Here is a 16,352-nt window from a genome sequence, read left to right as displayed (position 1 = left end):
GGGAGCTCTTTGCACCTCTGGGGAGCTGTACGTGACACAGCCCAGCCACCTGCTGCCCCGCGGGCTGGTGTTCCTTGAGAGCAGAGGGACTTGGGTCAGAGGGGGTGCCACAGCTCCGCAGCCAGAGCTCATCCACAGCAACATCTGCACACAAGGAGGTCTGTGGTCTGACTCGAGGGTTTTCCATGCACAACCTGGAAAGTCTGTGCAGAAACTTTTTTGATGGCTGCCTTCTCTTGACCAAGGGGTGTTTGTATGGAATAACTTTGCTATGAGGGGCCCAGCGTTGTTGTCTTCATATGAAGTTCTTTCTGCATGGCAAAAACATAGGGCTTGAGCCAAGGATCACAGTGTAACCTAATTGTTTCAGAAATCAAACTGAGTGTGTGACTGCGTACTGTTAGAGGGTTTCAGTCAGATTCTTTAAAGGTTTCTGTGTTCTCCTTCCTCAAAAAAGTACCCCTGTTCTTCACAGCAGGACAGTTTAGCAGGGTAGGAGCTAATTCTCTGAGTTCGTGTCTGCACTTTCAGGATACATAGAAAGATGGGAGCAGAGATGAAAATGTGGATAACGTTAATCCAAAATAGTCTTGGCAAAATTTCTTGTGCTGTCAACCAAGGCTCAGTTGAATTCTTAAGACACAGGGAGTTGAGGTAAATATTTCTTTAAATGGCCCATGCTTTGCAAACTGACCCCAACTTTGCAAAACAAATCAATGGATTGGTAAACCTGAAGATGTTGTTTTGTCTTGCAGGTGTACCCGGGGTCGCTGTACTTCCCTTTGATGCACCTGGCAGTTAGAAATGTTGGGCTAACACAGTCTGAGGTATTTTTTCCATTCTTATTCCCATCTGTTAACAAAAAGAGTGGGATAACCTCACCCGATTTTTCAAACTCTTGCTAGTACCTACTAAAGCTTGAATCTAATCCGCTGTAAAATTTTGCCCAAGGGAAACCCCAGACTGTAGTTTCTTGCCACCAGTTGACAGAAATCTTTTCTCAAAGCCTTAACTCTCTCTTTACTGCTCTTCTTTAAGACTTCATCAAACTTCCCTCGTTAAAACAAATTGTGTCCCAGATGTTACAGCAAAAGTTACACAGAAGTTTTGCAGAATGCTGATAGCAAGATTTGCCCTATACGCCTCTCTAGTGCCTGTTCTGGAGCAGCCTTGTGTATTCAAGGTGGACCTGATGAAAATCCTCCATGGTAGTTGCACTCAGCAAAGTCTTGGTGGAGTTTGGCTGATAGAGTCTCTGTCAGCCAAAAAAATCTGTGTCTGTAGATGCTACAGCAAGTTGAGCTGGGCAGACATGGTGATGGCAATGATGATTATTACAAGGATGAGGGGGAATGGTTTTAAATTGGAAGGGGATAGATTTAGATTGGAGATTAGGAAGAAATTCTTCACTATGAGGATGGTGAGGCATTGGAACAGGTTACCCAGGGGGGTAGAGGATGCCCCCTCCCTTGAGATGTTCAAGCCAGGTTGGATGGGACCTTTGGCAGAGTAAGAGGTGTCCTTGCTCTTGGCAGGGGGGTTGGAACTTGATGATCCAACCCAAACCCATTCTGTGACTCTAAGATTACCGTTTTCTTTGCAGAATCTCCTCAGAGTTTCTCACAGACCACTGCACAATTGCAGAGACAGTCACTCCTGTGTTCTTCCTGGTCCCGTGATGATCCTGCCTCAAGAAGATTGGCATTGCTGAGCTTGTGGCTGAAAAGAGGAAAATTAGCATATGCTGCTGCATGGAGAGAGTGAAGTGAGGTGCTAAGAAAGCCCATAGGTAAGACAAAAGTAATTTTAAAGCAATTACTGACTGCAACTCTTTGTCCCCTTAATTGTGGCCTCAAAATTTCTGCATTAGTACATGCAAGAGCTGGAGGTGACAATGCCATATAGTCCGTGCAACCACTGTCTTGAATCTCCAGTGGAAGATGGTTTAGGGGTGATACTCACACGTTCTGTCATCTATGAATTGTGGCACAAGCGGAACCAATACAGATTTTTAAGCCCTGCTGTGTGTGGACTATGGTTCTCCCTTTGTAATTACTTGGTCCGTGCTCCTTTCTGCCACCATCAGACTGTAAGTTAGTATGAACTGGCGGTGGGCTTGGTATCTCTCTGTGGTACCTGATGAGGCCCAGAAGCTGATAACACTGCTACCTTTTGAAAGCTTTGAGCAAAGTGTCTTTCTGAAGAGAAGTGAGTCTTTTGACAAGCTTTGTTTATGTAAATTTGCATGTGTTGCTTTTTAACCCATATTTCACTTTGAATTATGTTTGATTGGAACTTTCCCATTGCTTGAATGAATGCAGTAATTAATTAGATTAGTATTTTTATCTTGCTAGCCCTCTGAAAAGTATATGGAGAAATAGGGCAAGGTGTGGCCATTATATGGTCACCCCAAAAAGTTTATGGACTGATCCTGTACAAGTCCAGTTTGGAGGAAGTTTTCACAACCTGTAGATTCGAGCCAGGGATCTTGTCTGGTGCTCACTTGGGAGCTTTTGATCAGTCTGGAGGAAGGTGTGTGTTGAAGTGGAAGCAGGGGTAGAGGACTTCTGATTGCACAGATGTAGCTGAATCTACACAGAGAAGTAATGGAGTGAGGAAGGCACCCCTGCCACACCAGTTTGGAACAATCCAAGCAGCCAGGACTGCTGTGATCAGCACCGGCTGTGAAGCTGAAATCACAGAGCTGGGATGGGAGCATTGGGATGGGAGCTATGGGATGGGAGCTTTGGGACAGGACTGGAGCAAAACAGCAGTGGTGAGTCCTCCCTTCGTGATGACCAGGCCTACCACTGAGATGATGAACTCAGCCTGCAGGAAGGGAGCTGAGTAGGTGTAGCACAGGGTGAGACAGCATCCTGGGTTTCCATAAATCAACCACTGCTTGGCTGATGTGGAAGAGGGTCAGGAGGTTTGATCAAGCTGGTTCTGTGTTGGTCATAAAAGCTTTTACCATGCTTATGGTGAGTTTCCAATGGTTCTTCATACTGTTTCCCATTTTTTTGCACCAAAAGAAAATTAAAAACAGTAAGTTGAACCTGATGACCTCACTATGGAAACTTCATCAGTAATTTGCCAGAGGCAAAAATAGTCTGGCTAGGAACCTCGGTGAGTTTTATTCATTGTGCAGATGAACTCTCCAGTGGTCCCTGGTCTCTCCCATCACCAGAAGGTCACACAGGGTGGCTGGGGCTCTGCAGGTTTGCTGCCACATTACAGGACAAGAGCCAAAGTGCTAAGGGGATTTCACTAAGAACTGAGGATGGGGGGGTGGCAAATACACAGGACATAGAAGCCTGCAAGTGTCCTAGGCCAGGAGATGCTGCTGACAGTTATGCCAACAGCTCAGGAGTTAAGCTACATCCACCTGTTACAGGAGGCACATGCACACCAGGGTTTTTCCTTGTATACTGTGTACCATACCTTGTACTCATCTCCTTCCCCTACTCCTCTCTCTCCTTGGAAACTCTCAGTTGTCTCCTCCCATGCCCTAATTACCAAGCAGCCTTAGGATAGCTTTGCCAGTGCTGGAGTAAATGCAAGGAGCATCGGAGAGCAGCACAGCTTGCCAAAACTTTTAGAGGGTGTTTTTCACTCCACAGCCCCTGGTGGGTTTTTCTGTCAGTCCTGCATGATGAGAGATTGTGCCCCTCAGGACAGCTCCGTCAGACACTGCAGGCTAACGGGCTACTGAAATGTTGGCAACACAGGTTAAAGTTTCAAAGCCCTCGTGCCTCCTGTCCTCTTTCCAAGCAAAGTGTCGTTTGCCTTTTCACTTCCTCCCCATGGTGGTCAGCAGGATGCTATGCTGGAAACACTGTTTTCTCCCTGCTCTCTCCCTTCCCCTGATGCGCATCTCTTATGTTGCCTCTAAAGAGGGTCCTCTCTACTGTTTGAAGAACTCCATGCTCTGTTACAAAGTCCATCAGGACCAGATGCACTCACAAATGGACATGTCACCCCGTGCTGCTGCCTGTCCCTCTTTCAGAGAAGCCAACTCCTAGTGAAATCGATTCAAAAGCACCATGTGAAAGACTGAATTTTTAAAACAGTGAAGTATATTTCTTTGTGTTCTGGCCTTTGAGTGCCTGGGGCTTGCCTTTTGAAGCTCACTTAAGGGCAAGAATGATCTCTTAAAAATTGCATGCCAATATACTGCTGTAATTCCTTATCTTCACAGCGTAGAGCTTCAAGGAAATACCAACAACTGCAGTGTCACCAAAAAACTGGGAGTGAGATTGGTGATCCCATCCAGTGACAGTTGCTTCCACTGTAAGGAGCTCCATCAAAATCCACCATACCACAGTCGCCTCTGCGGAAGCTGCTCCGGTGAGTGGTTACTGCAGACCATGAGAAAGGCCACGCCACAGCCCGTGTTGGGGGATTTCATACAGGTGTATTGAACAGCCTCCCCACTGTGTCAAAGATAGGGATGGCAAGACCAAAACCATTAATTAAATAATGCCCTGAATAAAGTCTGGTGCTATTTTTAGGAAATTATCTAATATTTTTTCTATTATTTATCTCACTTGACTCTCACAGGTTAAAAACTGGGTCATGTAGCTGGTAAGGAGTTGTCCAGGCTTTTATACTAAATATTTATATGAAATCATGACTCCTATGCTAAATATTTATACAAAATCATGGCTTTTGTTTTCATTTTCTTGTACTCTTTTCCATTTACAAAGATTTTTAATCCTCCATTAAACTCGGGGCTGCTTTTCCCCTCCTTTTCCATAGCCCTTTCTCCCATGCATTGAAAGAAAAGGTCTTAGCCAAAAGACTGTCTAGTGATTTCCACAATAGGGTTTAAAAATAAAAGTGATTGTACAAACTGGTTGTTTGAAGTTCTGTTTAACCTGAAGATACAACATTTTCTGACTGATGCAATGAATTCATCATCTGAACTGCCAACAGCCGCTGCACACGTTCAGCGTGTTTCCAAACAGGTTCTGCCCTCCAGGATTTTGGCTACGGGTTTTGTCTTTCATGAAGTAGCGAGTAATTACATCGGTTCCTAATGAATATGGATAAAAATATGTAATTAGTTGGTACCATATGAGGACATGACAGAGCTGGACAGGTTTGCTGCAGTAAAACAACCCCAAAAAACCCAACAAAATGAAATCCCAAAAAACCCCAAAGCCAATTTCTGATTTCAAGTGCACCTTTTTATCTCAGTAGGGTCAAGCAAATCGTCCTGATCTTACTCCTAATGAAGCCATACTAAAAAATAAAAACAAATATCTGTCTTTGAGACATCTGGGGACTTGATCGGGTTTATGTACTTTAGCATGATTTTAGTCATATATAGGTACATGAAAACATCTAACAGTGAAACTATTACCAAACATGCTCAGAGTTAACTCTTCTATGTAAATTTATCTCTAGGTTACAGTGACTTAAACTGGTGAATCAGAGAGAAAGCAGCTATGTGGTGGTGGGTGGTGGTGGCTTAAGTTACTGAAATCAGAGGGCTATTGTGAAGAGTCTGTGGGAGCAGTAGTACAAAGTCTGGCTTAACAATTGCATCATGAGTATTACTTTGAGGTTTGGATGGTTATAAAGCCTGGACTGCTTGGGAGAGGCCAATATAGAGTAGTCACCCTGACTTCGTAATGTTGCTGTCCCCTGGGACAGATTATATTGAATGTATTTTTTGTATATTGTGTGTGTGGATTGATGGCTGCTACTTCACTAGGACTGAGGCTAGGCTCCTGCTCCTCAGCCTTCTGATGTGACATTCTTTCATCTTGCATGGTATAGCTTTTAACTCATTCAAATTACGTTTCTCCATTTTTCCTCAGTTAAAGCACCTCATACTGAAAATCACTGTGCTTTGAACTGAGACCTGTGTTCATTCAGACATTCTTTCTAAAGTCCTTCACATGAGGTTGTTGTAGTGGTGGTTTTTTTACTGAAATACCAATACAGTTGGCATTCCAGTTTTCCCTTGTCAGGCAGTTGCTCAGACGGGCGCAGAGCAATTAAGGGCTATTAAAGAAAAACTCTCACAACCATCTTCTTATTGTGGGACATGAATTGTGAGTAGGGAATATTTGCCAATCAGGTTGCTGCTTTTTTAAAATACTGTTGAATGGGAGGCTGTCTTGATTCCAGCTGGAGGCCGGTCATGAGCGGTGTCCCCCAGGGCTCAGTCCTGGGTCCAGTCTTGTTCAACATCTTTATCAATGACCTGGATGAAGGGATTGAATGCTCCCTCAGTAAGTTTGCAGATGACACTAAGCTGGGAGGAAGTGTTGATCTGCCTGAGTGTAGGGAGGCTCTTCAGAGAGACCTGAACAGACTGGACCGATGGGCTGAGACCAATGGGATGAAGTTTAACAAGGCCAAGTGTAGAGTCCTGCACATAGGAGCGGTCAGGCAGAGAAGGACCTGGGGGTGTTGGTTGACTGAAGACTGAATATGAGCCAGCAGTGTTCCCGGGTGGCCAAGAAGGCCAATGGCATCTTGGCTTGTATCAAAAATAGTGTGGCCAGTAGGTCTAGGGAGGTGATGGTGCCCCTGTACTGAGCATTGGTGAGGCCGCACCTTGAGTGATGTGTCCAGTTCTGGGCTTCTCACCATAAGAAGGACATCGAGGTCCTGGCGCGAGTGCAGAGAAGGGCAACCAGGCTGGTGATGGGGCTGAGTAGCAGCTGAGGGAGCTGGGGATGTTTAGCCTGGAGAAGAGGAGGCTGAGGGGAGACCTTATCACCACTTACAACTACCTGAAGGGAGGTTGTAGAGCGGTGGGCGATGGTCTCTTCAGCCAGGTGACAGGTGACAGAACAAGGGGAAACAGCATGAAGCTGTGCCAGGGCAGGTTTAGATTGAACATTAGGAAAAAATTTTTTACTGAAAGAGTTGTCAGGGCCTGGAACTGGCTGCCCAGGGATGTGTTCAAAAAAAGGGTAGACGAGATACTTAAGGATATGGTTTAGCTTAGGATGGGAATGGTTGGACTTGATGAACTTCAAAGGTCTTTTCCAACCTTGTGATTCTGTGATTCTTATTGCTGAGATTGATTTGTTTTCTGCATCCTGTCTGCAGAAAGTAAGTCAAATTTCTCTCAATAGCTCAGTTACTGAGTGCCACAGTAATAAAAGAAACATGAGTCTCCTCATACGGAGACGACTGATTTGTACTATTACGCAAGGTTTTATCTGTCTTCTGTATCCCCTGGTAATTACGGCGCTAAAAGCCTTCAGACATCATCTCTCTTGCATGCAATGAATTTAAGCATATAAAGATAAGGATGTAATTACAACTGAGTTCCTGAGCCCTGCTTAGTCAAAACCCATCTACAGGCAGCAGGGGATTTATTTGCTAAAAGGCTGGAGGCGAAGGCCCGGAAACCCAGAACCAATGCGACCTCAGACCTGTCTGAATTTTTACATGGGTTTTGTGCTAATTGCTTTCTAATTTACGTTGGGTTCTCAAAACATTCAGCACAAAAAGGGTTACGTTCCCATCTCTGCTCTGCAATACATGCTCTCCCCTTACAAATTTACCAGGGCCTTTGCAACCGAGGTATTGCCAACGCTCAGAAACACAAACGCGCAGACCCGAGTGCTTGCGTCATTCCATCTTCACCCTTCCTCTGCCCCGAGCTGGAGGTATTACACTTACAGGGGAAGCTGATGGTTCACCCCATCATCTCTTACACAGAGTCAGTTCTTTCTTAGTATTTTCACCTACTTCAAACAGGCCAAGGACTTCAGGGAGCTGGTTGCAGCTGCTGCACCAGGGAGTTTCTTGGGAGCTGGTCTTACTTCTCTGCTCTGAAGCACTAAATCACGTGCAGAAACTTCCATTTTGAACACAAGTTTAAGAATTTTTTTTTTTTTTTTTTTTTTTTTTTTGCTTAAAGTCACAATTAATATGAAATCAGCAGTTATACAAAAATTGCTGTGTGTCAACCTCCCCCCGGGGCCCCGAACCGAGGTTTTACAGACGGCTCCCACAGAACCCAAGACACACTGCAAGCAAATAACCCCCAGAAATAAACAGAGACGACTAAGTGTACATAATTACAGTGCCTCCCGGGCATGAGGCTATTGTACAGTACAAGAGGTTTGTATACAAAGAGGCAGTGGAAGTCAGCACAGTAAATGCTGAATCCTTGTACATGAACAGACGCATCAGATGATATTTATTGCAGATTATCCAGTCATATTATTTATTACTGATTATACAGAGTAGTTTTTGAGGATCATGCAGGTTCTAGCCAGAATCTTATGTCCTACTGAAAGCTTCTGAAGTTGCAGAAAGGCACCCACTAGCTTCAAGCACCTAAAACCTTTAAGCCCTGACACATTTTCATGTTTTCAGTAAGTAGAATGGCACCAGAATATAGGCTTTTAAAATATGTAAATGCATGACCTGAAGTTGTTACTCTTTTCTTCTCCTCGTTAAAAAAAGCTGTACTGCAGGTTTTCCTGGGTAATGACTGGAAGGGGTTACTTTTGTTTAAATAGCTCAGTACTTTCTCTATTAATAGATGTCTCTAAACAAATGTTATCTGACCTTCTATTTCACGACAGAACTGGGTAAACTCAGCTGTTAAGTAACATGCCTTTTGGTGCCTAGAAGTATTTTATTTAGACATCTTTGAAAAGCAAGACTTTAGGGGAGGAACAGCTTTGCAAGAACATCCTCGTATAAATAAAATTATCCAGTCATTCCTTATGTAAGTTACTACAACAGGGGGCTGCTGATACAGAGGAATCCGTGCAGGGACACATAGAGGGTGATCCCGGGCTTTAAAAGACATAAGTTTCTTCCAAGGGTAGTTCTAGCTCAATTACAAAAGATTTCTTCTGCCTGCAGTTAAGATTTTCCTACTCATTCTAGAGGATGTCGATCTCAAGAAAGAAGAGTAAATTAGTCCTCGTTGTATTTCTGGGATTGTCTTAATAGGAAAGGCAGAATCTCAGTCAAAGTCACTAGGATCCGAAGACGGAGGCATTAACTTACACATCAAAACCCAACTCCTTCATGAGCAAAGCTTTTGCTGAGCAGAGCAGGAGCTGCCCTGCGGCTGCGAAGGTCTCTTCTAGGGAGAAGCGCACCTGCCGAAGAACAGGACGCTTTGCGTTGGGTTGTGGCGGATGAAGAAGAGGAAAGGGTGGTCGGCGTTGAAATCCTCTTCCATAACCATGCAGAGCATAGCGATGCCGGCAGTGGCAGCCGCAGCCTCCGTGCCTTCCTCGTTCACTTCTACGAAAGCCTTGTGGACAACTTTCGAAAGAAAGAGGTCGCACGCCCCTGACATGCCCGACAAGTCAGCCTTGCCGCTGTCAAACACGTCCAGCATGCCCAGAGCAGCCAAATCTGATTTCAGGTCATAGCTTTCTTCTAGCTTAAACTTTGGCAGGCGCACGTGAACATCAGTGGAGTACAGATGCTCTGGACACGTCCACTCCTGGAGCTTCTCTAAGGTGAGCTGCTCTTCCAGCTAGAATGAAAAACACAGAGATCATTACGTATCACCAGCGGAGAAATACTTCGCTTTCAGCAGCGTTTACAAGGCTTTATAGAGCACTATACACCTACAAAGAAACTATACAAACATGACCATACCTGCATCTTTGACAGCTCCACACAGTTCAAACCAAGGCTATTAAAATGAAGTGGAGTCAGTGCATTTTTCACTTTACACTAATGTAGACAGTGCTGCAATGTGAAGAAGAGAAAAGCATGCACTGGTAGCAACTAAACCCAGTCATTAATCCAACTAAAGGGAATTTTAAAATTCTTTAAAAACAAGTAAAATAAATAATCAGAGAACTTGATGTGTTGCTCGTCATGTAATAGAAAAGAGTCTCACTAAGGCTAAGAAAATAAAGGCTTTCAAAGGTAACGAAAGAAGTATAGTCATTAAAAAGAAAAAAAAGCAGCTAAGTAGGGCAAGTTCTCATAGTTCACTTTTCACAGTCTCCTTCATGGTTCAGTTCATGAAGCCTAAGGACATGTGAGTACAAGCTACAAAACCAGAACAACTTCCCTTCCTGATGCAGCACGTGGACGTGTTCTTTATTGCAGTGTGGGTAGGGCACTGTCTGAAAATATCCCTGACAGATACAGATACTGAGAACGTGGGTTCATTGAGGCTTTGGCTTTGAATGGCAGGCCTTATCTATTAAATAAGTGCGTTAGCTCAGATGGCTCACCTTCTGCAGTCCAGTGGAGTCATCTTCAATGTCATCAGGTAACAGGATGATCATGCTGAGTTCTCTTCCATCATAAGGCAGCTCTAAAATACGGAGCTTTTCTTCAGGGATATACCCAAAGCGGAAATTCTTTTTCTGATACATCATTTTCACTGTCTTTCTTTCATTCTGGATGGATAAAAGGTACCAAAAGCAACAGTTAAGAAAATAGTAATTTAAAGATATGATAGAAAACAAGTTAGTTAAAATGGCTTTTCTGCAAAATCTCTTCCCCCATTGGAGGGCAAATCATATGAGGAGCGGCTGAGGGAGCTGGGGACATTTAGCCTGGAGAAGAGGAGGAGGGGAGACCTTATCACCACCTACAACTACCTGACAGGAGGTTGTAGAGAGGTGGGCAATGGTCTCTTCAGCCAGGTGACAGGAGACAGGACAAGGGGAAATGGCACAAAGCTGCACCAGGGCAGGGTCAGATTAGGTGTTAGGAAAAAATTCTCCACTGAAAGAGTTGTCAGGGCTGGGAACAGGCTGCCCAGGGAGGGGATTCAGTCACCTTCCCTGCATGTGTTTGAAAAAAAGGGTAGATGAGGTGCTTAGGGATATGGTTTAGCATAGGACAGGAATGGTTGGACTTGATCATCTTAAAGGTCTTTTCCACTCTTGTGATTCCATGATTACTGCAGGTCATTATAAAGCTGCCTTTGTCAGACTCCTGACTGCCTGTTTAATAAACAGTTTCTTCTGCAGACATAATGAGTTTGCATTACACTTGGGTCTCAACAGCACAGTCTCTGCAGAAACTGAAACACTTCCTTGGCATTGCTGCACCCTTATGTTGCTCTAGCCCCCAAAAATGATCATCTCTGTCCAGCAGATGCCTGTATGCCATACCTTGTAAAGCTGTTAACATAAGTGGGATACAGAACAATAAAATGGGGCTTAAACTAAATCTGCAGCCATGTCAGTACCGCTTACACAGCGTCACCGGCAGGCAGAGCTCGTAGCAGCTGAAACTGCTGAGTGCTGAGCGCAGGGCCCCCACCCACACGCGAGCTGCATCCGATGCTGTTTCAGCAAGGGACAGAACAAAGAGCTGGGTGAATACAGAAAAGTACTAAATCCCCAGCAAAGGTCTTTTGGGTGAACTGAAAACATTCAGGGAAGACTTCCTATTTTTTTATTACTTTATCTGTAAGCAGAGCTTCACTTTAGCACCCATACTGTCTGACCTTCCTGCTAGGTGTGTAGCACCAAGGCACATCTGCATTACCTTATTTAACCGAAACGGCATGTCAGTGGTGTCGGCTTCTTCAAATTTCTCTGCCCAGTCCCCTTTGAAATAAATAGCATTCACCAGCACAAGCTTGGTCATGTTATCAACTGAGCCTTCAGAGAGCAGGTCAGGGATTTTACCTTCGGAGGGGGAAGAAAGAAGGAGGAATTAAAAAATAATGAAGTCACAACAAAGGCACACCTACGACAACCCGAAAGGAGGTTGTAGAGAGGTGGGTGATGGGCTCTTCAGCCAGGTGACAGGACAAGGGGAAATGGCCCAAAGCTGCACCAGGGCAGGTTCAGATTAGATGTTAGGAAAAAAAATTTCACTGGAAGAGTTGTCAGGGCCTGGAACAGGCTGCCCAGGGAGGTGGTTGAGTCACAGACCCTGCATGTGTTTAAAAAAAGGGTAGATGAGGTGCTTAGGGGGATGGTTTAGCATAGGATGGGAATGGTTGGACTCGATGGTCTTAAAGGTCTCTTCCAACCTTGTGATTTTGTGAAATGTCTCCTTGAGCATTCTCTGGCTTTGCCAGTGCACCCACTGAACATCCATGGGTAAAATAAAACCATTCCGAAGGCAGCAGAAAATAAAGCCTATCCCTACTGCCAAAGTATGGACTGCTTCTTGCTACTTTACTTAATAAAGTAGTTTACCTTCGGTCTTCTCCTCTACCCACTGGTTTATTTCTTTCCTGGCTTCATCACAAGCATGAAGAAAATCAACTGCAGCCAAATCAGCTCCGTATAATTTCTGAGTATTAGTCAGGAAATCCTAGATTTTGGAAAGATAAGAACAACTTTCATTGCAGGCTGATAAGAAAACATCTCTTTATGAGGTAGATAAGGTGCCTGTCAGATTATCACCCGCCCAGAGGTGGGGCTTTAACAGTGCACTGCCTGGAGGGGTTCTAGGGTTGGGTCCTTGGGTTCCCCCCACCCCACCCCTCAGTGTAAGCCTCACAGTACACCTGCCACGTACACAGCTGACAGGGTGCTTACTGCAGGTGTTGCAATATTTACCTGCCATTCTCCTGAAACAGGTTCAAGCACAGCTGGGATAAAACAAAACTCTCTGGAAGGGCTGCAGAGGAATTAAAATAGCAGCCCAGGCCCACACAAAGGTGTAACTCGCAGGTGAAGAGGTATGTTGTTTAGACTTGTTTGGCATCCCCTCCCAAACAAATAGTGTTTTCAAAAATATTTTAAGTAAAGTGGTACTAGACCAATGAAAAATCCTAAAAATCTGATTGCAACAGATGCGGAGCTGGTTGCATCCTAAAAATCTGATTGCAACAAACATGCAGCTGGTTGCATCCTAAAAAGGCTGGTTGCAACAGAGTCGGATGTTATGATAGTTCTTGTAAACAGAGGACCCAGACAAGTGATTTTTCTTCTGAGCCCAAGAGCAGCAGAACTGAACAAGCAGTGGAAAGGATTCGCTGCATAGCATCCTTTAGGTGAAATGGACAAGTATCTACGGATGCATATATGCAACACTTTTGTCAACCACCCAGTAACACTTAGCAACATCCCCAGATCTACTCCATAAATACTCCAAAAGCTGCCTTTTCCCACCAGGCTCCACCACACCATCACAGTGGGCACCAGCATACCGACAAAAAGCTGTAGGACTTCTCTCCAAAGAGCCGATTGGCGAGCCGTAAGAGGTAGGGAGCATTGCTCCTGTTTATGTCCATAGTCAGGGTCTGAAATCTCGAATGAACGTCCTCAACTTCATCAAAATGAAACGTCTGAAATAACAGAAGAGGATTAGCCACTGTTAATACTCTGAAAAGAAGGCACACTTTATCTGTAGAGCGGGTCTGATCCAGCAGGTAGGTAGGTTGAAGAAAAAGGGAAGAAGAGTCTGGAAGCTGCTTAGAGATTTCTGAAAACCTCAAAGAATGACTTAAACTGTTCCGTGGTGCTACGCTACCTGTGTCGGCCACTTCTGTTAAGCTCGTAGTTTATATGTGGTCCTGGCTGAAGCTGTCAACCATAACCCCGAGTCCTGCCTGTGTGACACCTGCATGCCTCCCCTCTATGGACCGCTGGGCAAGAGGACTCATTCCCAGGTGGGGAATTGAGAAGAAAGATGATGCCACCATGGAGATGCTTTAGCTTTCGTGCTTCCCTCCTTGGCCCACGGGAACCCATGGGTTTGTTTCTCAGAACTTACAATCAAAACTAGCTACCAGTGAGGTCTTAAGAAAACAGAACAATTATCTTTGATGGTTTTATGAAAACATAACTACCTTTATCTATAATTATACATAGGTATAAAACAAACCTGTATCATCTTAAAAATCAAATGCATGACTGCAGTTTCTCCTGCATGACCAACAGTTCCTTCCCCAGAGGCAAGCTGGCTTACAGACATGACAGCAGGAGCTACCAGGCCTCACTGACAGGGAAGACCAGACCAAACCAAACCAGGGACAACAACATTCAGACTCTAATTGTGTATTTCTCTGTTAGGGAAGAATGCTGTGAAAGACAGGCTGGGTTCAAAGAACAGCCCTCATTTTATCCCTCTACCCACACTAATGCAAGCCGTGTTGTGCACATGAACAGCCGAACAACATCCCAGAGGCAGCTTACAGTAGGGTCCTGATCACAGAAACTAATTCCTGTATGACTGCAGAGAGCCCACAACAGTTGTCTATCACTGCCTCCCTGACTGGCTATGCTTTCATAAGCAAAGCTCTGTGGTACAGGGACATGCAGTGCTATGGAGGTGACTGCTGGCACATTTTTTTCCCCTCGAGTTCCTTCTGCAGCATTTCTGCTGTCAGTGGGTTCGTCCTAGGCGGGGCCGCCACTTTGGTTATATGGCACATACGTTCAAAGTCTGTTTGTACAAGCAGCCAGAAATTAACTTTATTGTCCCACTCAGTAAGCACAGCGCCGGGCGGAAGCACTACACGTTTCCTCCTAAAGTTCAGGATACAAAGGTGAGATTATTCATGGGTGATGACAGCAAGGAGAAGCCGCATACGCCCTGCTGCGGTAGCGGGCGTTAGCAGCCCAACAAAGAGGAAAAATTAGCAGTGACCAAGTCCCTTCTGTGCAGGATGCCTCAGGGGCAACCGGCACACTCCTACACACACCACTTCTGCAATTTATAATGAGCCTTTTTTTAAGCTATCCTACCTAACCTAAGGCTATGGTAAGAGTAAGCATGTGGTTTCGGCTTCTCTGAAACATCCCAATGCTTAGCTGTGCTTTAAATACATAGCTATTTATTATCATTATATTGCTTACAAAATACATCATTAGTAATTAGTATTATTAGTAATAAGCATACCATTCATAACCTTGTAGTACCAAAGCAATAGCTGCTGAAACGTCTCATGAACACTAGTAAGGCCTTGCTGCTGGGAACTCCCAGCAGTGTAAACGGAGACTGGCTAATTAATTAAATCAATTTCACACCCCAACAATTAACTTAACACGTGAAGTTAAGTGAGCAACAAGGGCCGTACATAGCAAATACAGAAAGAGGGCTGTGGAGCGGGGCAGGCAGAGGGTAACCGCAGCAAAGGGCCCCTGGGTGGCTCAATGAGCATGACGGACACCTTGTGCTGAGCGCACCAAAATAATACCCTCCTTTCCTTTTCCCTCCTCTAAACCACAAGGATTTTTAATGTAAATAAAATATAAAACAAAAGAGGTTGTGGAGGTTTTTTTTCTTTTACTAACCTTCAGCACCTGGGCCTCTGTGTCACCTTTGGCCCCCAAAAGGACCATGGCCAGGGCAGCAGAGACACTGACAGGAGAGAAGAAAACGTTTCCTGTTGGGTTGGTCTCGTTAAGCCTCCTGAACAGATCAAGTGCAAATCTGCTGTTGGCATTATGCAGGTTCTCCATGGTTATAGCTGAAAAATAAAACAGTCAGTAAGGGCTCTGGGAAACACTCCTCAAAAACTAGCCTAACCTTGGTGTGACTCACGAAGGCTGGATTCATCTGGTTGAGGTTGGACACAGAAACAGCAAGAATTTAATTGCCAGTGCACCCTCTTAAAAAAAAAATCAGTTACATTGAAAATGCCTATTTTTTCTCCAAGTAAGTTGTAGGTCCCAACTTTCCCTATGACACTAACTTTAAACAAAAAACAATAATAAAATAATAAAATCTTTGCCTTCTGCCCTGAGATAGGAAGGAAGTGTGCTGGCAGGACTGCAAGTTAAAAGTCTGTCAGTCTAACAGATGCAGGCCAGCGTAGAGAGCTCGCTCACACACTGTCCCCCAAGCCTTCCCTTTGCATCCTGCGGAGAGCACACTCTCCATAGCCACATAGGGAGATTCTGGACACCTTTCAGGAAGCTGCCCGTCTTCATGGTCACAAACCATGCCACAAAGAGGTGCCAATCCTGCTGAAGGCTTAAGTATGCGCTTACCTTGGGTGGTGTAAAGCCTGCTCTGCCGAGAACAAGCGAGCTGCCTGCACGCTGAGTCCAGGTACGAATGCACCTGAGTCCCAAGAGGGCTGAGAGCCAGGGAGGGGAGCTGTTGGCTGCAGGCAATGCACCAGCTAAGCAAAGGCAGAAGCCGAGGGCAGAAGACACAAAGCTTCAGGCTGACACTGCGCAGCCAGAGCAGTGATTCATCTCTGCGAGATGCTCCCTAAGAGGCCCTTGGAGCAGGGTGGGGTGAAAGGTGTGAGGGCTGGGTCAGGTGTAAAACCCTACGCAAAAGTTAGCAGCAGGGACCGCTCGATGCTGTAGAACAAAACCTTCCTGTCCACCCAGCTCAGATTCCTGCTTCCCTTTGCTGGCTCACGGGGACTTTGGCACTTTCAGTCCCCAGCTTGCTCGCTGCGGGAGTTTCACTTCAGGCAACAGGTATTCGTGCGGCTGCGCCCAGCACCCACAGCACCA

At 45.1% G+C, this 16,352-nt stretch overlaps 1 protein-coding gene across 1 annotated transcript; it reads right to left on the bottom strand.

Annotated features, from left to right (window-relative positions):
• Positions 1-9,076: 9,076 nt before the first annotated feature.
• On the bottom strand, positions 9,077-15,344 carry LOC311189197 (leukocyte elastase inhibitor-like; the record flags this gene model as incomplete). Its single annotated transcript, XM_084260801.1, has 6 exons — positions 15,174-15,344; positions 13,085-13,222; positions 12,126-12,243; positions 11,464-11,606; positions 10,194-10,361; positions 9,077-9,478 (listed from the first exon to the last, which is right to left on the bottom strand). The coding sequence occupies exons 1-6, from the start codon at positions 15,339-15,341 to the stop codon at positions 9,077-9,079; spliced, it is 1,137 nt and encodes a 378-aa protein (XP_084116927.1). The 5' UTR covers positions 15,342-15,344.
• Between the last annotated feature and the right edge of the window lie 1,008 nt (positions 15,345-16,352).

This window comes from Gallinula chloropus (assembly GCF_964237585.1).
Source record: "Gallinula chloropus genome assembly, chromosome: 2".
Classification (NCBI taxonomy): Eukaryota; Metazoa; Chordata; class Aves; order Gruiformes; family Rallidae; genus Gallinula; species Gallinula chloropus.
This window is presented reverse-complemented; position numbering and strand designations above follow the sequence as displayed.